Here is a 22,599-nt window from a genome sequence, read left to right on the forward strand (position 1 = left end):
GCAAATCCGTCGTCAAACTGGGCCTTGTTTGTAAAACAAGCATCTTCGAAATGCAGGGAACAAACACAAACACTTGCACAACTCCGTTGATGCTCTGTAAAAATAAACTCCATCCACTGGTCCCTTAATGCTGTTTCTCTTTTGGTAATCTGTGCAGGGTTGTCTTGCCCTGGCAACCAAAAACACACTCCTTTTGTGACATTTCGCTATGCTCTCGCTCTGATCAGTGAGTCTGTGCTCAGCCTCATTGCTCTGCTATACGGGAGCGCTCGCTCTTCCGGCAGAAGTGCCTCAGGACCCATATAAGGAAATTCCGCTCCATCTAACGTCACACAGAGCCATACTCGAAAAAAACTTTCCGAAACTTGTGACAAACCGGAAGGAGTATTTTTGGAACAAAAATACTCCTTCAAACGTACAACTTAATTTTTGAAACTTTGTCCATGTTTAGCATGGGAATCCAACTCTTTAACAGTGTAAAAAACTCAGTATGCATGAAATAGCACCCCCCCTTTAAGAATAAGCAGTAGTTAATGAATAAGCACTAGTACTTAATGGAAAAGCTACTAGTATCTAAAAAATAAGTACTAGAAACATGAAAAAGATACTAGTAAGGCTTATAGATTAAATGTTACTTGGCTTGCCATAGTCAGAGCTCCTCCTGCTGTTGTCCTGTATCCGGGTTTGTTTGTTTTGCTCATGTGTGTCTGGGACTGATGTTTCTAGGTCATGAAGAACAGATATCAACAGACCAACAAAGCTGTTTATCAACTCAAAACTGCTTGGTCATCATCTAGTCATCTGTGCACATCATCAAAGGAATTTTTCATTCTTTAATGCAATTATGTGCAATCGTCTACTGTTTCCCTACATTATCAATTGCCGATGTCATGTCACTCAAAATGGTTCTCTGTTTCATAGTCTTAAGCATCTAGGATTAGTTAATTTATAAATAAATCAATGCAATGTGGTTGAACTAGTTGTCACGGTGCATCAGTATTCTCTATAAGACTTTTTTTTTGTAAATGTGTCCTAAAAATGTACGCACGAGGATAAAGAGATGTCTTCTCTGAATATTACCTAATTGTTTTAACATAAAGCTCTTTTCACACCACTGGGATCATAGAGTTCTACGTTACTTTAGCAACAGCCGTGTCAACATGAAAGGGTCCGATGTGACAACCAGATCACGTCACGTCTCCTAGCAACTCCCAAATAAACTCAAGCTCGTCGGTGTCGCTGTTGAGGAATAATCAGACCAGACGCGATATTTAAGGCGTTATTAAGTTTTATATTCGACGGTTATCTGATGAATACGTGTGTTTGTTGTTTGTAAAGCGGAACCCGAGGTCTGGAGTGCAGAGATCCAGCCGGACGCGTTCACAGCAGAATAAACTGTGAATGGTGTGGAGTCATCTGAATTAAAACTGCAGGATTATGTTCAAAAACACATTTCAGAGCGGCTTTCTGTCCATCCTCTACAGCATCGGCAGCAAACCCCTGCAGATCTGGGACAAGAAGGTGAGCAGACGGCGGGAATGATGCTAGATTGACTGATGGAGCTCAGCTGCTGCTGATGCACTGCTAACTCACACCAGTCACATATTCAGACTAGAATGATGCTCGAGTTTACACTTCATCCGCTTTAAGTGTGAAAGATATAGCCTCGGTAACGTTATACACATTCTTGCAAAAAGTACTATGATATTACCATGGTAACAACATACCATAATGATACTGTTATAGCATTCGTTCAAGTACCTACAGAGTGTTATAGTACCGGTATATGCTTTGGTATTTATTAATTAGTTATTATTATTTACATTTATTTTATTTTAATAATTTAGTTTTTAAGATTTAGTTGTCATCAACTTGAAACTACATGAAAACGATAAATGTTTCCTTGGCAAGTAGCTGAAATTAATAATTTTAGTTTGTATATTCTGTTAACGGTATTTTATTTTAAGAAACAAAAAATAATATTATTTTTAATGGGTATAGTTTTAGTTATCCATAATTTTTTCATCTGTTAATTATTATTAATTATTATTGTTTTATTTTTCTATATATTTTTGTTATTTTAAAACTTTAATTTAAACTAAATAAAAACTATAAATGTTTCTTTTGCACGTAGCTGAAATAAATAAAAATTTCTGTTAACAGTATTTTATTTTAAGAAACAAAAAATATTATTATTTTAGTGGTTCTAGTTTTAGCTATTCATAATTTTTTAGTACATCTCTTAATTATTATTATTTATTTTTTTATATTTTTGTTATTTTAAAACTTAAATTTTGTTAATTATTATAAATTATTATTATTTTATTTTTTCTATATATTTTTGTTATTTTAAAACTACTTTAAAACTAAATAAAAACTATAAATGTTTCCTTTGCATCTAGCTGAAATATATATTTTTGTAATTTTATTTTAGTTTATTTCAATTAACACAAATGATTTTTTAATAGTTTTAGTTAACTGTAATACCTCTGATATATGAATTATTTTTAAGTATGTATATATAGTTTTTATATTATTGTATTATATTGTTTATTATATATATATATATATATATATATATATATATATATATATATATATATATATATATATATATATATATATGTTAACTGAAAAATATACACACACACACACACACACATTCTGTTATAACCTGAAGGATAAAAGCTAATAACCTAAAGGATAGAGAGGTTGATGTAGGCATGAATTATGCTGTTGCAGGTCAGAAACGGACACATAAAGCGCATCACAGACAATGACATCCAGTCTTTAGTTCTGGAGGTGGAGGGGACGAATGTGAGGTGAGTCTGTCTCACACTGAATACACACACACACACACACACACACACACATGATCAGACCTGACCCGTGTGTGATCTCCACAGCACCACTTACATCACGTGTCCCGCCGACCCCAAGAAAACCCTGGGCATCAAGCTGCCCTTCCTCGTCATGATCATCAAGAACCTCAAGAAGTATTTCACATTCGAAGTTCAGGTAGAGACCCGGTTCTTCAGATCAGTCAGAGTTGATTAGTGATGTCAGACATGTGTGAATGTGTGATGGTCTTCAGGTGCTGGACGATAAGAACGTGCGGCGGAGGTTCAGGGCGAGTAACTATCAGAGCACGACCCGTGTGAAGCCCTTCATCTGCACCATGCCCATGCGGCTGGACGACGGCTGGAATCAGATCCAGTTCAACCTGTCTGATTTCACACGCCGGGCGTACGGCACCAACTACATCGAGACGCTGAGAGTGCAGGTGAGAGGCGGATCCAACCACCTCTTTTTAGGTTATTAGGTTTTTGAACTATTCCTAGAACACGTCTTCAGACAAGATGTGACCGTGTTTTATGTGTTGTGACTCCAAGGCTATGGAACTCACTTCCTTTTACATCAAAAGCAATGGGTTCTGTAGAATCTTTTAAAAAACACTTAAAGATCTTTTTGGACAAGCTTTTAATTAACAATATGGTTTCGCTGGTATTTAATTTTGTGGTATTTATTTGTACAGCTGGTGTTTTGATTTAATAATTTTTATTTACTGTAAAGCACATTGTGACTCATTTGTGTGTGAAAGCTGCTTTATAAATACATTTGACTACTTATTTCAGCACAACATCAAGAGGAAAAATATAAGACAATCTACTTTACATAAAGAGTGCTATTTTGGGACTAACTTTAGATGTGCTCAATTGCTAGATTTAACAGCTGATTTATTGTTTATGGTTGTTAAAAACTAAAACTATAAAAACATGTTTGTTACTCAAACATTTACGTTAACTAAAATAAAATGTATAAAAACTTTTTTTCAGATAGTTTCCAAAGCAGCTTATAACTTCAACCGAAATAACTATAACTTAAAAATAATTAATACAACAATAATATAGGGAAAAAACCTAATAAATATATTTACCCAACAAAATTATTAAAATGTCAATTGAAAAAAAAACTAATTCAATAATACTTAACACTGCAGACAGTGTGTATATATATATATATACAAACGATATAATATTTAAGCATAATTTAAGCATCAGAGCATATCAGATTTGTTTACATCATAATTTCTTTGTATTACAGTTGACTTAATTGTTTAGAAAATAATAATTTATATAATATAGATTTTAAAAAAGATTTATGTACATTTATATATATAAATAAAATAGTATTTATAATATTTTATTTGCTCTCTCTCTCTCTCTCTCTCTCTCTCTATCTATCTATCTATCTATATATATATATATATATATATATATATATGAAAGAACAAATAGCAGTGCTTTTAAAATCTGCCAATACAAAAATAATTTCTAATGTCTGCAAACCTTCATGATCAGAGCTGTTATTAGAAACAGCTTGAAACTAAAGCTGTAAGACTGATGATGATGACTGTCCTGGTGTCTTTCAGATTCATGCAAACTGTCGCATCAGGAGGGTGTATTTCTCCGACCGGCTGTACTCTGAGGACGAGCTCCCCGCTGAATTTAAACTCTATTTACCAGTACAGAACAAAGCAAAGGTGAGCTTCACCAGGCCTGCTCGTGTGCAGAATCATGTTTTTCTATCGGTGTGTATTAATCTTGTGTGTTTTCTCCACAGCAGTGACACAGCAGATGGGATTCCTTCATTTCCTCTCGGTTTTATCTGCACACGTTCATATTGGATGGTCTTTTTGTTGTTTTTCAAGTGCTGTTTTGGATCTGTGTGATTGGTTTCCATCTGCTGAATAAATATTTTATATGCACAAAGTGAACCCTGATTTTATTCGGATTATTTTAAGAACAAAGCCATTTTCTCTAAATATTGTCACATCATGTTTAATGCGAAACTAGATATGCTGATGTTTGAAAAGATTTATTAAACTGGAACACGAGCTGCCGAAACCGTACAGGGAAACTGTAAAAGGTCTTCAGTAACAAACTTTGGCTTTCTCAGGAAAAATCAGCTGGTTATTAAATCTATCAAATGTTTTGTAGAAAGGTACTTCAAATGTTATTCAAAAACTCTTCAAACAAGTCAAACCTGATTGCAGCAGTTACAGTGGAATAAAGTACATTTACATCTCAGTATTATCATAACCATGGTCAATTATGAGATCAAAAATACACACACAAATAATGGGAGCAAGCACCGGAGCAGTCGAGATGTTTTAGACAGATAATCAGAGAACAGAATAATTATTTCTGTATAATCTCTTCACAGTATATGAGAATATGTTATCTAGGACATCTTTCTTGGCCCTATTGCTGCTTGAATCCCATTAAAATCACATCTAAATAACACTGCAGGCAATTTAAACAGAGCAACATTACATTTTGGCTTTAACAATTTCACAGATTCATGTTGATATGATCTGTTTAAACTGAAATTTATCAGGTAATATCGAAATTAACAAAAGCAGTTACATTCTTTAAAATGTTGACAAACGTCTTGCATTTCTGAACAAAGTGCAACAGCTCAAAAATTCAGTCAATCACAACAAAGCAACAGCACGAAGAATTAAAAAAAACAACTTAACATTTATATTGCAGACACAAATGAGTTCTGAAATGCATTTGGAAAAGTACAAACACTTTGGATTTTGTGCCTTCAAATGTCAAGTATGAAACATTAGTGAGAAGGCATTGCAATGATGTGTTACTCTGGCTTGGCAGTGTTAACATCAGATTGCACGTTATAAAACACTCCTGCTCTGTTCTTTCAGATCACATTTAGCATGGGCTGAAGTCTGTTAAAAATTTAATATCTCCCTTTCTCCAAAATATATGCATTGTGTTTAGATTCAGCAGATGTGGTTGTGTCATGCCGCAGTGCTCTCATAATGCAGCACGTAATAGTCGTGGACGTACATGAGCACGGCGATCGGCTGACCGATGATCAGTGACATCCAGACGGCGGCATTGCCGTAGTTTCCCCTCAAGAATCGGCCCACGAGATAGGCCAGCGGGATCTGAAACAGGAAGTAGAATGAGAAACGAGCAATTTTATTTGATGCTCAACAAGCAATATCGAATATTTAAGGCTGACCTGTGCCATCATTCCCAGAAACGCCCAGAACCGAAACATCTTTAGAGGAACACTCACTAAATACTGGCAGAAATGACACAAAGCATCGTCAGGACTATTAGAGAAACAGGAAAAGAAAAAGTCTGACTTTAAATTGTAGTGTAGGAATGTAAGTGTGGAATGAAACCTCATGGAAAAACGCCGACAGGAAGAACACGGCTAACTGAGCGGATAACTTATTCACTCCTTTCACCAACATGGGCTTATAAAAGTGTCTGAGGAGAGACAGAATGAGAAATCAATGAACAAACTGCAGTATGACGTGAACACACAACACAAACTATATGTAATATGAACACAAAGCTCAACACATAACACATAAAGTGATGATAACCCCAGCTCACCGCAGGCACCACTTGTGAACAGGAATGTTCCAGTTCGACCAAAAATACGGAATCGTTTCAGAGTTCCTGCGAACAAAAAGCTCATTAACTACTACACTCTGGACTATACTGAAAACTTTTCTCATGAAATGCATCTGCAAGCTGTTTTATGTCTGTAATGTGATGCATTCAAAGCAAATATATAGAGTTGTATATGGATCATGCACAAATATTATTAACATACATTTAAAAGATTTTATTTAACACATTTTTGAAATGTAGTTTGACTTTTGGCTGGGAATAAATAAAAAAAGTGACTCAAAAAAAGTGAGTAAAAGGTCCATTGATTCTAATGATAGCTATAAAATAAACAACGTAATAATAATTGTTTCTCACAATTCAGAGTGAGAAAAGTGAGGAAAGAAAACTCAGAATTCAGAATGCAAGTTTAGATCAGTTTGAAATGAGAAACAAAGTCTGAATTGTGAGAAGAAAAGTTGAAATTACCTTTTTTATTATTTTATTTTGTTACAGAAACAGGCTTTTATATCTTTGGAAGAGGATAAGAAAAACAAATTAAACCATCTCGATATTAAAATCATTAAAATTAGAGAAATACTTTTGTTAAATTTCAAGAAAACTCATTATATAACAAGAAAAGTTGTTAAATTGCAAGAAATTTATTTTAGAAAATGCTGAGAATAAACTCATTAAATTATGAGAAAAAAAGTTGTTATATTTCACGAGAGAAAAAAAAAGTTGTTGTAAAGAATGCTGTCCTTGTTTTTGTTTTATGGACTTCTCTCCTCTATTCTCATAGAAGATATTTGTATAGTTATCATCCTTGGTGTAAACAGACACTTTAACACACTGCAGGTTTAGCTAGGTGTAAATCAGCTCTGGACGGAGGAAGCCACTCACCACCAGTCGCGGTAAAACTCACGGTCTCCGAACCGCATGAGCTCAGCTACGAAGTTCATGGAGGAGTGGAAATACCAATAGAAAAAGATGAGCCAGATAAAATGATTGGGCACCTGTAGAGGGACAGGGAGAAGGGGCGGGGCTTGTGCCATTAGACACTCTGAGGAGGAGGGGCCACAGACATGACATCATCCAAAGTGACAGCAGGTGTTCGTGCGAAATTCAAGCAGCCTGGAATGCTTAATTTTGATTGGTCAATCATGGCATTCAGCACTTAAATGTTCTGGGAAATGCTAAACTGTATAACTCGGTTTTCAATATTTTTTGTCAATTTATTTTTGATTTCAAGGGCCACAGTGAAAGTCATTTCAGCAGCACCTGCAAAAGCTCTAGCAACAAAAGTCCATCCACGACAACAACAGCATCTGTCTGCATTGGGTTCTCTGGACACTTACAGCGAGCTTCAGCAGACGTTCAACGATTCTAGAGAAATCCATGTCCTGTTTAAAGAGACAGATATGGAGTCAATTTAACGCCGTATATATACGCAAAAATAATTATGTTTTGCAAAAAATAAGTATTGAGGAAGATAAATTTGCTTTTAGCAAACAAAAATTAAGAATTGCAAAACATAAATTAAACAGAGGGAAAGCAATGATTTTGCAATAAATATTTTCATGGTCATATCTATTAATTTATTTGCAACGCTGCTTTTATTTCGCGTGTCAGTCTAGTTTGAGCTTGCGATACCATTTTTCCTTTGCGCTTCACTTTTCTGCACGTCTCTCTTTGTGGCACTGTTTTGACGCGCGGGCGGAGTCAATGGACGGGGACGTGTACAACACGACTCCCAGGAATTGACGTCACCGGCCCGAGACGCAGCTCATTGATCCAGGTCCTGTCATGATGAGCAGAGACTTTCGAGTGGAACGTTTATTTTTATTCAGTAGCATTAAAACATTCATGTTTTCGTTTTATTTACTTTATTAACAAATGTACACTCTTAGAAAAAAAGGGTTCATTGGGGTTCTATATAGAACCATAAGGTTCTTTACACAACTCCAAAGAACCTTATATGCTAAAAAGGTTCTATAATGACAAGAAAGAACCCTTTTGGCACAAAGGTTCTTTAGGCTATTATTCATTCATATATTACATTATTCTGCAATATTTTGTATTTGTAATTAAATTATTGTTTGTAGTAACTTAATATCACATTTTAATCATGCTGATTTTTGGAGAAAAACTGAAATGGCACTCTTCGTGTGATATTGATTAACTACATACAATTATATAAATATATACATTTTCTAATCCCCATATCTTGAATTTTGTGATCATTCACATGCATTCATAAATGTATTTGAATACACCGAATAATGCAGTGAAAGAATGCACTCAAAATGCACAAGCGCACTATATGACATCATCATGTAACTTTACATTATCCTAGATGCGTGCACTTTTTTAGGCACGATCTGTTTAGGTTTTGAATATACTTGATACTGTTAAAAGGCAAATCATTAAAACAAAAAATACGAGTTCACATATCACACCTAAACACGCAATCCCGCTCCGAACTCTCGAATTGATGCAAATGATCCGCGAAGCCGCTCCGAACTCCCGAACTGATTCAATGATTTGCGATCCCCAAACTGACTCAAATGATTCGCGAACCCGCTACGAACTCCCGAACTGATTCAATGATTTGCGATCCCCAAACTGACTCAAATGATTCGCGAACCCGCTACGAACTCCCGAACTGATTCTAATGATTCGCGATCCCCAAACGGACTCAAATGATTCGCGATTCCGCTCCGAACTCCCGAACTGACTCAAATGATTCGCGATTCCGCTCCGAACTCCCAAACTGACTCAAATGATTCGCGATTCCGCTCCGAACTCCCAAACTGACTCAAATGATTCGCGATCCCGCTACGAACTCCCGAACTGATTGAAATGATTTGCTATTCCGCTTCGAACTCCCGAACTGATTCAAATGACGCTGCTAATACACATATAAATTTGTTAATAAAGTAAATAAAACGAAAACATGAATGTTTTAATGCTACTGAATAAAAATAACGATCCACTCAAAAGTCTCTGCTCATCATGACAGGACCTTTTTTTTTTTAATGATTTCTTCTTTAGCATACATTACATAAAATGTATTAACAATACATCCAAAGTCAACAGAACTAATGGAAAAAAAGGAAAGATACAAAAAAAGAAAAAAGAAACAAAAATATCTCATCATATCTCCTCAAAAAAGAAACATTTTTTTTTTTATTAATTAGTCTTAGTGATTTAATTAAATATTCTACTTCACATATGAATTCTATAAAATTAGTTTTTTTTCTTAAGAATTCTTTGTTTGTAAAAATAGAACTTTGCTACAAGGATAAGAAAGTTAACAGATGATTCTAAAGATTTGTTTGGGTTTTCAAAAAAACAAACAACATCCTTAATGAGTAAATTACAATTCATTTTAAGTTTAGAAAAACAGTAGACACTCAAATCTTTCCAGAAAAGTGATGAAACATTACATGAGAAAAATAAATATGACAGGACCTGGATCAGAGCTGCTTCTCGTGCCACTGACATCACTTCCAGGGAGGCATGTTGTACACGCCCCTGTCCCTTAACCCGCCCCCACGTCAAAACCGTGCCACAAAGAGTGATTGTGCAGAAAAGTGAAGCGCAAAGGAAAAATGGTATCGCAAGCTCAAACTAGACTGACACGTGAAATAAAAGCAGCGTTGCAAATAAATTAATAGATATGACCATGAAAATATTTATTGCAAAATCATTGCTTTCACGCTGTTTATTTTATGTTTTGCAATTCTTAATTTTTGTTTGCAAAAAGCAAATGTATTTTCCTCAATACTTTAATTTTCATTTGCAAAACTTTATTTTCTTTTGCAAAATGTACATTTTTTGCATATATATATATATTTTTTTTTTGTAAAGTAATCTCTGAAATCAGATTTTTGTAAAGTAAACATAAGAACAACTTTTAAATGGTTAGAAACATTTCAAGACAAATACTTGCTGGACTGAATCTAATTATATTTACTACATCATTTATGAGAAAATCATGTTCAAATGTGAGTCACATAAGATCGTCAGGCTTTTGAGAAAGGTAATTGTATTGCATTGCACATATGTGACCATGGACCACAAAACCAGTCTTAAGTGTACATCTTTCAAAATTGAGATGAACTGTTTCCATTGATGTCTGGTTTGTTAGGATCGGACAATATTTGGACAACTATTTGAAAATCTGGAATCTGAAGGTGTAAAAAAATCTAAATACTGAGAAAATCGCCTTTAAAGTTGTACAAATGAAGTTATTATAATTATATATATATATATATATATATAATTATTATAATTAACAATATATCGATGGAACATGATCTTTACTTAATAATGATTTTTGGCATAAAAGAAAAATCAATCATTTTTGACCCATACAATGTATTTTTGGATTTTTGCTACAAACACACCCCAGAGACTTAAGACTGCTTTTGTGCTCCAGGGTCACATATTGTTTATTGATAACAGTAAGCATTTAAATCTTATCTTATAAGTCATTTATTGAGTGATAGCTGGTATTTATATTATTTCATGTCATTAGTCTGGCATATTTTTGTTCAGTTTGAGCTTTTGAATGAAACTGAGGTATTTGTTTTTCTTCATATTCTCACTATATAACACTATATTAGCCATAAAATCCTGATGTATCAGATATGATACTAAACAAAAACCCATATGCAAAATCATTTTTTTTTGTCTAAAGGTTCAATAAACTGTCCCTTTAAATAATTAGATTTTTTTCTGACTATTACTTTATATGATTGAATTTACAGGGTGCTTCTACCTGAAAGGGTTTCATTGAGTTCTGAATCGTCGGAACCATCCACTATTAAAAAATAAAAAAATAAAGTCATTAAAAACATCATGCCACATACACACACAAATAAGCTGTTTTACAATGACTCGTTGCATACCTGCTGCATTAATCCAAGCATTAACTGCATTAAAAACACCTGCAAGAAAGACATTATCAGAAAGTGCAGACTGTAAACGTGAGTCTCTGCTGTCTCTCACCATCTCGAGCAGTCGGCGCAGTAAGAAACGCTTCCGTATCCGCCGAGAGCGCGGGAAGTTCAGATCGTAACACAGAGTTGGGACGAAGATAAAATAATACATGTCTGTAATTAAATACATTTCAATTAAATGCATTATTTATTAATTCAATTCAATGATTTGAACTGATATTTTAATTACAAGCGAGCTGATATTCCTTGTTAAACAGGTTGAGTTGTTGTGTAGTGACTGACCTCTGTGTGTGAGGTTTGCTGGATAGCTCACGTGTGTGTATTCAGTCGGGCCATTGGCTTTGTGCACAGACGGGCCTAGAGGAGAAAATCAAACATTAACACACACTGAATACATTCAGATATTCTCTGCCAGGAGACCAGCCACAACAAGTATAACAACAGGACTCACTGATCAAATATGAAAATTCATCACACTTTTTTTTATAATGCTGATGGTGAAGCTGCATTAAATGTGCTGTTGTTCTGTGTCCAGCATGTGGCAGTACAGTACAGCATTAATGCTCACGCTCAGACACTGAGCAAACATAAACCGTGCAATGCCTCTCACATCTCAGTCTGTTTGTACAGATTTAGACAAACACTGAAAGCCCTTCACAGCAAACACCAGATGAGAAAATACAGGGTTTATGAAGTGCAGGTGCTGCAGGAGGACAAGCGGCAGGTATCACTGCTGCAAAATAAACAACTGGATGCAAATCAAAACATTGCATTCAAACCGAGAGGAATATATTGCAATGATAGTTCTAATGCATTCTATACATGCATTAAGATTTGTGCAATGATGCGTTTCACAACAATGACTGTGTACTGTATCTAGAAGCATTCATGCACAGAAATGCATGTGAATGTTAGAATTAGCTTGACGTCAGATATGAATGCATGAAAATGTGAGTTTGTGTGTGGTTTGTGGTGAGGCTGGAGGGTGACTCACAGGACTGAGAGCGGGACAGGGTTCGAGCTTTGGCCTGTCTGATCTCTCTGCACCATTTGTTGACGTCTCTGTATGAATACAGCTTCAGGAAGAGAATGGTGAAGACACTCAACGCCAGAACACTACCCACTGAAACACAGCCACGAGACAGCAATACATTTCCAACATGCCAACAAATAAATAAAAACATAATATTATAGTTATACCCACAACCCAATCACATGCTCAGAAGGCCACTGATAGAGGTTTTAGTAGTTAATGCTTGAAAAAAACTACTTTTTCCTGTAAGATTGAAGGTATAAGTGTTATACCTGGGGTTATAGAGGTCAGGCTGAGAACTGTCCCGGCCGGGACAAATAACAGAGCTGCAAGATTGATGCAGTGGAGGAATGTCCCGGTGCCCTCGGAGATGATGCCCTGGAAATTCAATTACATGACTTTATTAAAACAAACCAGCAACGAAAAGCACCTGTGCTAACAGATATACATTTAACCTGCAATAAATACTCAAATCTTCTCAGTGGAATCTCAGGAAGAAATTTCATCTCCAATACAAACGTATATTATAAATACAAAATAAATAAATAAATGTGAAAAATGTATTAAATTTTTTAAAATATATATATTCATATATAGTTTTTTCAGATTTATTAATTATATATATATTGCATAGTTTTTGTGTTTTATATATAACATATAATAATAAAAATCTGAATTTATATGGTAGATTTTACATTTATATTCTATCATCATTTAAATTTAGTTTATCTATAAATAAACAAATAAATAAATAAATAAATAAATATAATTTTTTTTTGCATTATAGTAATGAGGATGGGATATTTTCACATAGCACTATTAAGAATAAGATAAAAGTGTGCTTAACTGTCATGTGAATAATGTCATAATGCAAAGAAAACCTTAAAGGTAAAAAAGAAAAAGAAAAAAAAAGTTATAAAAATTTTAAATAAAAAGTTTTATTTATACAATTTATTTGTTTTTATTTATTTATTTTGAGGTAAAATGCGATCTGGATTCTGAGATTCACTCTTCAGTGTAACTGGTTATATTTGTAATCCATGACTGTAATCACACAGTTCATTCCCAGCATGCAACTCACCACAGAAAGCTTTCTCTCTATGTAGAACGCTGCCATTATAAAGACGTTGGAAACTGCAAAAGCAAACAGATTAGACGCGGCATATTGAAGTGAGCATGCATGGAATATTGAAGTGGATTTTTATGATCTTACATTATGCATGACAGAAAGTGTAAATGTGGTGTGAAATGATGTCTTCAGCTCGAGCTGATCTGCATGTATCACACACTCATCATACCAATGATCAGGCACGGAGCCGGCCAGCTGTACGGGTCCTTCAGGAAGAGAGAGATGATCTGGATGGGGTCCACCAGAACACCATATCTGAAGAAGAGAGGAGATCACGTCATTTAGAAGCATTTCTAATGAGAAACATGTGCTGAGTAAACACTGCCTTCAATTTTTCATCATACTGTATATAAATATATAATTATATGAATATAATTTGTGGATTTAAATCAATAATTAATTAAAAAAAATAATTTATAATTTTATATTACATATATTATGTATAAATGTATGTCAATATAATTTATATAAATGTATTATATAATTTATATATTATTTTATAATATAATTTAGAGTAATTTTTGTATATAAAATCATTACATATTTATAACAATTGTATAAATGCATTTATAATAAAAAAAAACATTTATATAATGAAATATAATAAATAATACATTTTATTATTTATAATAATTTATGATAATTACATAGTACGTGAAATCATTTTACAGAGAGAGATTTTTTCACTGTGACACATATATGTATGAATGTATAGGAAATATGTGTATATAATTTATGTCTTATAATATAATTTGTACAAACATGATATAAAAAATTATTTTATATATAAACATTATACTATTTATATATAACATATGACAAATATTTAAATATTTGTAATGGGAATGTGATTTTTTTTTCTTAAAGCATTAATGAGAATTGGTGAAAAATGTGTGTAATTGTCATTAAAAAATAAATAAATAAATAAATAAACGCCACAATGCAAAAAAAAAAAAAAAAGCTATGCAATGCAATGCAATGCTAAAAAAAATGTTTGTTTTTTTTCCAATTTCAAAACATTTCAATTTCACATTTTCTACAATTTAGCTCCATTTTATGTATACAAACAAACAAACAAACAAAAAAATGGGAAAATAAGAATGACTGTATTGCTATTGTTTGCTTAAAAGCCTCAGATTTGCTAATGCTAATGTTGAATAATGTATAGTGAGGCTGGGCTGAAAAATCCCAGAAGCCAGAGCTCATGCATTCAACACCTGGTAGAAACACCCATCAAACCGCACAGTTTCTTCATCATTACTACAGTGTCTTTCTCCAGAGGGACGAGCCCAGCGATTAGTGCACTATATGCTGCTCTGGATAAAAGTGCTTGCTTAATGACAAGTAACAAAAGACATGCATTTAGTTCCTGCCGGGCACAGTCATTATCTGTCTCATTCAGATGCTTCAGCTGGATCATTAGCCAGGAATTAGTGAGTCACTGAGCGTGAGAAATCAAATTAGCATAGCTGCTTTATTTATGAATTAAGCAACAAATGATGGTAATGATATACTTACTTTATAAGGTTCTCCAGGACCAGCCGTGCATTGGACAGAACCTGAAACACAAACAAATGAACCAATTTAATGCATCTGCAGCTCATTTGTATCCAAGCTTACAGCAAAACGAAAGGAAAACGAGTTACACTGGAGGACAACTGATGTTTAACTCTATAAACGGGATGATTCAGGAGGTTTTGTCACATTTGTGTCTGTTTGGTAGAGTATGAAGATGCGATATTAAGCGTTTGCTCTTCTGGATATGTCGATAAAACATTCCTGGTTTGATAATAAAACCAAATGACTATTCGAATGACTTAGTAGTTTATTATTGCATCTCATATCTTCCTGTCTGCTTTTTCTGTTTCTTTCAGATAGTATAGTTTCACAAAGCTAGTCAAAATATGCAGTTTTCAAAACTATATAATCTAACTTAAATAAAAAACTGCATGATTGCAGCAACTCTGTTTGGTTCATGATTAAAATCCTGCGGTTGCCTCGAAGCAAAACTTTAGTTGACTTAGTAGATTTCTTTAATTTTGTATCATTTATTTTATTTGACATTTCAATTTCACAAAGAACTGTGCCACATTTTAACTGAGAAATAATAAAAAGACACCATTTCATTTATAATTTGTCTTAAATCCCATTTTGTTGATTATCAGCTGCTTGGACTCTCATTCTGACACATCTGACCTCTGACCTTTTAGAGCAGTTTTCATGCTTTAGCTTTCTGCGCTCGAATTTCAGACCCGGCTACTGAAAATCAACTTCTGAGTGTTACATCAGCTTTATTTAAACCAAATTCACTGTGATTTGGTCGTTTTATTCATTAAAAGCATAACAGAGCACCTGAAGGCTTTAATATTTAATCAAAACACAAGGCCTGAAGACTTTGAACCACCTTCGATAATATACGACAGAAGAGGATTTGCCGAAAGACTTTCTCATTCCAAAGGCCATTTGATTAGATTTGCATTGGGAAAACTGCCAGACTCAACCCTGACCTCATTAAAGGCATATTGCTAATTAATTTAGCACATAGATCCATGCTAGGGTAATTGCTTAAAGGCTGTGGGACTCTGGTTCATTTCAGCACAAACACACACACACACACACGCGCGCTCTTTTCCAAAAGACTTGCCATTGACTTGAACCCTCAAATAGTTAGACCTAAATTTAAGATTTATATATTTGAATTGCACATAAAATTTCCATCCTTCTACATAATAATAAACATAATATGGTGCATATTGAAAGTCATACATTAATGAAACAGGTCAGATTTCTGCACTCAAAAATCATGGTTTAGTTACTAACCATTTACATTGATTCTATTGAAATAATTACATTTTCATTCAAAACAAGCAATATTTCATTAGTTAGGATGCAAGAGATTGAAACAAGTTGGATTTATTGATGAGAAACATATAAACCTGGTTATTGTGCATTTGAAACACAATCCGTTTATTAGAATTATTACAGAAATCTGACCTGTTTTCATTTATGCATGAATGACAAATATGAATCACATTAAGTTTATTAGTTTATGTTAAAACTGTGTAATGCAAATGGATGGAAATTTTTTAACAATTCAAATAAATACATCATATTTTCTGAGGGAATATAGTTTAACAGAGCATTTGGTTTTTAAGATCATTTTATTTTACATTCTTTAAAGAGTGAAATTACTATAAAACTATAAAAGACCCATGAAAAAAAAGTACAACATACAAGAATAAAAATTAAAAGAAAGAAAAAAGAAAAGACACTGAAATCACCCTGATCTTTTATATAAAATATTGTCACTTTAAAATCTCCGAGCTCTGTTTTAAAAGGTTTATCGACTATTATTAAAAATGTCTTTCTCTACGGAGAGACGAATGAGAGTTTGACTTTCAGGACCCTGCTGTTCCTCTCCATCTATTTCCTCCAGCTGAAATCACTCAAAAGCAGTCGCCTTTCTACTGGACTTTCATAATTATCCATTAACGGATTCAAAGCATTTGAGGATGTTCCATGGGAATATGGCAAAAAGAAAAATGAAGTAACAGCTAAATCCCACAGAGAGCGTGGATGTGATGGCGTTTCAAAGCGAGGATTAATACTGCTTTCAGAACTGTGATTTGCTTTCCCTGGCTTTGAAGACGCTGCTCCAGTTTCTCAGCGGTTCAGGGTGAAATAGATGTTTATTTTTAGAGGACGGGTGACATTTCTGAGCGTTCATTAAAGTAATCCCAGGAAGTGTTTGACTTTTCATTACAGCAGAGACTCGGACGCTCGCTCTGACAGACTGAGATGGACTTGAAGTCTTGTGATTGACATCTCATCATAAACAACGTCCATGTAGCATTAGCGTATACATCCTCCGCATATTAAATGTCAGAGTCATTGACACTGTATTTATAGACTGAGATGGAGCTGGCAGGATCTGTTAGTGGGTCAAAGGTCAGTCTAGAACGGCCAAAGGTTTTCAGCAAAACACTTTCCAATCTGCAATGAGATTTATATACATATTATGATGTCTTATAAGTGTATAGGTCCAATAAACAGTGTTGTTAACTAAAACTAAAACTATTATAAATTATTTTGGGTATATAAAATAAAATACAAATATTAAATTAAAAACTTAAAAAAACCTTACAACTTAAAAAGGGGCTTTGCAACTAGCTGGATTAAATAAGTTAAGGTTGAAGTACTAAAATTACTAAATCTATAACTATTAAAATAATTTTGGGTAACTGAAATAAAGCTGAAATATAATAAAAACAAATATTATATGTCAATTTGTAAGTTGCAACTTATTATTATTTTTTAATTACCTTGGAAAAGTAACTGAAATAAGTTTAGGTTGAAGCTAAAACTATTCAAAATCATTTTCAGTCACTGAAATGAAAGGAAATAATGTAAAATAATGAACTAAAATAAAATAAAACATAAAACAAAACAAAACAAAATAAATATTAGATGAAAAACATTTAAGTTCACAACCACTAAATATAAGTTGAGTACTAAAATTACTTATATTACTACTAATTTTTTTTATTTCAACTAATATGGAAATAAAATACATTAAAAGCTAAATAGAAACATTTAAAAAAAGGCAAAAATCATATAACAAAATCACTAAAACTTAATCTAAAACTTAAATTGAAAATATAAAAAATAATTCTAAATATTTATATTAATATTTATAAATATTGCAATATTATATAATTAATACTAAAATCAAGCTGAAATCAAATAAAACATAAATATTAGATGAACAAACAAAAATGAAACCTGAAATACCTGAAATTAATGAGTTTAAGTATAAAGTACTGAAATGACTACCAGTGAAATAAAAATAAATGAAAGCTAAATAAAACTAATGAAATAATATTTAACAAAATTACAAACTAAAATTAAAATACACTGAAAAGGATAAATATAAAAAAATATATAACATTATATTATATAAATAGTACTAAAATAACACTGCTGATAAAACAAGTTATGCATGGTAAATTTTGTTAGTCTTGCTAAGCAGACGAGTCTGAACTCTCTTTGACACTTAACACAAAATGAATGCATTAAACCTCAGACAGCATGCTGCTTGTTTTGAGAGGACAAACAAACATACAGCGAGAGATCGCGGAGGAATAAACACCCTCTGGGTTGAACTGTACGGTTTAATGTGGGAACTCATGTGAATCGAGGCTGTCACAACAACTTGAGCAAAACTTCAGTCACTTCTCTCCGTCTCCACTGCAGAAATCTGACTCTAACTCATACGTCTGGCATTGTTCTGCATGTCACGTGTTTATACGAGACCGGAGCCAAGGATAAAGGTCAAACTCTTACTCGATTCAATCCTAGTTCTTCTCAATAGCCCAGAATGAACTTGACGCAACTGACCGCGATGAAGGGCAAACATAGTCTTTTTGATCATTCAGTCAACTGCATGGTCAATTACTAGATCTTTCCATCTAGATTTCATTTCTGTTGTTCCAGATCATCTGAGGACAAACACCGGGAAAGATTCCAGCAGAAGAGAGAACAGAAATAACCAGTGTGATAAGACTGAAGCCATCCAAAGGTTCAAGTCCAACTGAGTGACAGTGTTTATGTTCAGGTAACAGCGAGGGCCTAAACTGAGTCATCTTACAACACCAGCACACTTCAATAAAGTCTTACTTTTACATGCTTTTTCAAACCAATAATAGCTTGAATGTGGGTTCTTCATGGTAACAGATTTGTAGAAGTGTAGCATTGCATCACTTGCTCAACAGTGGCTCCTCTGCAGTGAATGGGTGCCGTCAGAATCCACAGCCCTCCAGTCCATCAGTTAAGTGAAAAAGCTGCATGTTTGTAAGAAACAAATCCTCAAAGACATTTTTTACTTTCTTCAGACTAAAATACGAGTCCTATCCGTAATATTGCTTTCTCCATTGAAAAAGTCAACTCGTCTGAATCAGGTGAGAAATACGCACAGATCAAGCACTGTTTATAAGTTAAAATACCTTATTGATGAATTTGTTTCTTATAAACATGCAGCTTTTGGATAAACAAGATGATATTGATGGTGTGGATTACTTGTGATGTTTCTATCAGCTGTTTGGATTCTCATTCTGACGGCACCCATTCACTACAGAGCATCCATTGGTGCAATGCTACATTTTTCCAAATCTATTCTCATCTAGAGCAAACATGGGTATTTTCTGGACCTGTAATATTGGACCTTACATGTGCTGGAGACTCACCAGCATGACCACACACCAGTTGAGGATTCCTCTGTAGTTGCTGTAGCCGCTGTCGGAGCTGAGCAGCGACTCCTGCAGCTTATGGCAGCTGAAGAGACAGACAAAATGAGTCAAGACGTAGCTGATCACATGCATATGCATTTCTGGTCTGATATACCGCTATTAAAGGCTTCAGACTACAGCCCAGAAAAGTATTTGGACACTTAAAACATCTGAACGTCATTGCAACCAAGTGTCATTTGTTTTAAATGAAGAAGTTCCTGCAGCATTTGAGTGCATTTACACTCAATATGATGCAATGACATTTAGACACGGAGTTTTTTTATACTGTAAGACACTGATGTTGCAACGGGTGACGAAATGCCAGAGTTTGAGCAATCTCACTCTTAATGTGTTCGAGTATATGAGGCGTGATTTATAAAGGTTATTAAAGATTGTGGTCACGCTGATCTTATTGATTTTATAAGTGATTTCATTTGACAACAGCTCATTTCCAGGAGTGGCATTACCTGAAGAGATGTACATCAGTGTTGTTATGTTAACTAAAATGATTCAAATAGCTCTCGCTACTTCTAAAAGCTGAAATAAATATTAATATTAAAGAAAAATCCTAAAGTTAAAACATTAGAGATGTTGACAACTTAATGAAATCAAATGAGCTTAAAGTACTAAAATTAATTAACTTAAAATTCTATGAATTAAAAAATATTAAGTGAAAAAATAGAATAAATCTACAAAATTAAATCAATTTATACATTAAAATATATAAACAAAATTACGAAAATAACAAATGACTGAAACTTAAACTCAAATTACAATAAAAACTAAAAGTATAAAGAAAAAAGTAAATTCAAAATAATAATAATAAAACTATAACACTACACCGCTCATGTCCTTTTATATACAGTATACTGCAAACATGAAGATTATTACCTGAAAATACTAATATCTATAATAAATATACGTGTACAGTATATATTGCGCAGGAAGCAGTATGCTATTTGTTATGAACGTGTCTGTTATGGTTTTTTGTGACCGCCATTAAAAACCTAACTGAGTTTGACACATGCACTGAAAGGAGAACTAGCATTACATAGGTTGTTTCACTTCAATCCTCGGTTTAGGAGGCTTGAGGAAACATCATGATTAGCCTTCAGTGCTTTTAACACTATATGGTCACAGCTCCCAAGCCAAGCAGAGCAGAGTGACCCATCAACTGAAGTGAAATACTGTACAGTATGTGACCGACTGCTGCTGGAGTTATAATACTGTGATTACTCCATGTGCTCGCTTGCACCATTTCTCAGGCCTCCTGACCTCCATACACTTCCCTGCACATCAGTGTGCACATGAGGGTACAAAGCATTAAATAAACTTGTATAGAGACTACCAAATACTGAACCTATTAGCATACAGAAAATGTTTAACAAAACTGAAATCCATATGTCTGTCATTGGTTACAACTAGAAAATAAATATGCATTGATGTATAAGAATTTTATATCACTATGATCATTTGCGAGTTGCAACCAGGCAACTTGTGCACTTGTGCTGTCTTTTAAATTAATGCACTTGCTTTGGTATGTCCAATAAACAGTGCTGTTTTGAGTTGGGCTAAAACTATTAAAAGTAAAAATGTAAAAAAAAATATGAACATAAGGTGAAAAACCTATACTTAAAAAAAAAAAAACGTTTTAAATCTCTTTTGAATTAAAAGTTTGCCTTGGAAAATAACTGAAATCAATAAAAGTACTAAAATTAATCAAATGAAAGCTGAGATATAATAAATAAGTTTAAAATAAAAATAAGTTTAAAATAATTTTAACTTAACAAAATCTTTTAAAATCTTTTTAAATAAAGTAAATCTTAAACTAAAATTAAAATTAAAATATGCCAATATGCCTCTGCATATATACATTATAGTATACTGTTAATATTATAGTACTTTATGAAATCACTAGGGAACATGTCTAATAAAGTGATGTTATTGTTAACTAAAACTCTCAACAAAAAAAAAATTGTTAACTGAAATAAAATAAATAAAAAAATATCTGTTGAAAAATTTAAAAACTCACACTAAAGTTCTAAAATTACTAAAACTAAAATAAATAAAGATAAATAGAAACAATAATACAATAAAATCTAACATTGCACATAACAAAATTACTAAAACTTAGACTGGAATTAAAATGATAACTGAAGATATTGCAATACTATTGCATGAATGATACGAAACTAAAAAGGCATAGGCCTACATCCCTGGACACGTGTCTGTACAGTAGCATCATCTCGAGATCTATCTAGATTCTGGAAAGAGAGAGAGAGAGAAAGAGAAAGAGACATGTGGCTCATAAAGCAAGTCAAAAACATTGTAGTTGAATAACACATCTTACCTGAAGTCGTGGTCGCCAGCATCGCGGTGATTCTTGTGTTTATTCGCGGGTGTGTCGTGTCTCGGTCTCTGACTCTGCTCTTTCTCCTTCACCTGTCCGCTGAGCGTCTTCTGATGAGCTCCCGCCGCGTCACCGGAGATCGTGCTTCTCCGTTTGTGCTTCACCAAGCCCTTCTCGCTTCTGTCACCCATGCTCGCGGTTGTGATCAAGCAGACAGACCCGTCGTCTCTGTCATGTTCTTGCCGTTTCGCCGAGCTTTGATATCAGCGCGCTGAATCGAACAGGACGCGCGCGGCACATCAAGCGTTGCGCAATGCGCGCGCGACTCCAGATGCACCATGGCACAGTTTACTCAGTCATAAAGCCCCTTTTAAAATCATCTCCACGATTTGCCAATAGTTTGTC

At 33.8% G+C, this 22,599-nt stretch overlaps 2 protein-coding genes across 4 annotated transcripts; one reads left to right on the plus strand and one right to left on the minus strand.

The window, feature by feature from the left end:
- Positions 1-1,073: 1,073 nt before the first annotated feature.
- LOC113119829 (cilia- and flagella-associated protein 20) lies at positions 1,074-4,777 on the plus strand. 2 transcript variants are annotated; one of them, XM_026289500.1, is made up of 6 exons: positions 1,074-1,521; positions 2,743-2,822; positions 2,907-3,018; positions 3,095-3,283; positions 4,433-4,543; positions 4,627-4,777. In XM_026289500.1, exons 1-6 carry the CDS (start codon positions 1,438-1,440, stop codon positions 4,627-4,629), a joined length of 579 nt encoding a protein of 192 aa, XP_026145285.1. In that variant the 5' UTR covers positions 1,074-1,437; the 3' UTR covers positions 4,630-4,777. The 2 variants fall into 2 exon arrangements, with proteins under 2 accessions (XP_026145285.1, XP_026145284.1); XM_026289499.1 differs by having other exon boundaries at positions 1,080-1,521; positions 4,624-4,777.
- An 85-nt stretch (positions 4,778-4,862) lies between these two features.
- Positions 4,863-22,521, minus strand: LOC113119828 (diacylglycerol O-acyltransferase 1). 2 transcript variants are annotated; one of them, XM_026289496.1, is made up of 17 exons: positions 22,195-22,385; positions 19,803-19,890; positions 15,079-15,119; positions 13,730-13,815; positions 13,513-13,565; positions 12,704-12,809; positions 12,393-12,521; positions 11,681-11,755; positions 11,448-11,551; positions 11,348-11,386; positions 11,218-11,259; positions 7,790-7,834; positions 7,335-7,447; positions 6,435-6,500; positions 6,218-6,305; positions 6,052-6,114; positions 4,863-5,974 (listed from the first exon to the last, which is right to left on the minus strand). In XM_026289496.1, exons 1-17 carry the CDS (start codon positions 22,383-22,385, stop codon positions 5,825-5,827), a joined length of 1,479 nt encoding a protein of 492 aa, XP_026145281.1. In that variant the 3' UTR covers positions 4,863-5,824. The 2 variants fall into 2 exon arrangements, with proteins under 2 accessions (XP_026145281.1, XP_026145283.1); XM_026289498.1 differs by having other exon boundaries at positions 5,680-5,974; positions 7,335-7,408; positions 22,195-22,521.
- Positions 22,522-22,599: the final 78 nt, after the last annotated feature.

The sequence above is a fragment of the Carassius auratus genome, chromosome 19, assembly GCF_003368295.1.
Source record: "Carassius auratus strain Wakin chromosome 19, ASM336829v1, whole genome shotgun sequence".
In the NCBI taxonomy this organism is placed as follows: Eukaryota; Metazoa; Chordata; class Actinopteri; order Cypriniformes; family Cyprinidae; genus Carassius; species Carassius auratus.

Coding starts and splice junctions, on each gene's coding strand:
- LOC113119829 (XM_026289499.1), top strand. CDS start 1,438: ATGTTCAAAAACACATTTCAGAGCGGCTTTCTGTCCATCCTCTACAGC. Junction 1,522..2,742: donor TGCAGATCTGGGACAAGAAG/GTGAGCAGACGG, acceptor ATGCTGTTGCAG/GTCAGAAACGGACACATAAA. Junction 3,019..3,094: donor ATTTCACATTCGAAGTTCAG/GTAGAGACCCGG, acceptor GATGGTCTTCAG/GTGCTGGACGATAAGAACGT.
- LOC113119828 (XM_026289496.1), bottom strand. CDS start 22,385: ATGGGTGACAGAAGCGAGAAGGGCTTGGTGAAGCACAAACGGAGAAGC. Junction 11,552..11,680: donor AGCAAACCTCACACACAGAG/GTCAGTCACTAC, acceptor ATTTAATTACAG/ACATGTATTATTTTATCTTC. Junction 7,835..11,217: donor ACTCAATGAAACCCTTTCAG/GTAGAAGCACCC, acceptor CTCTTTAAACAG/GACATGGATTTCTCTAGAAT.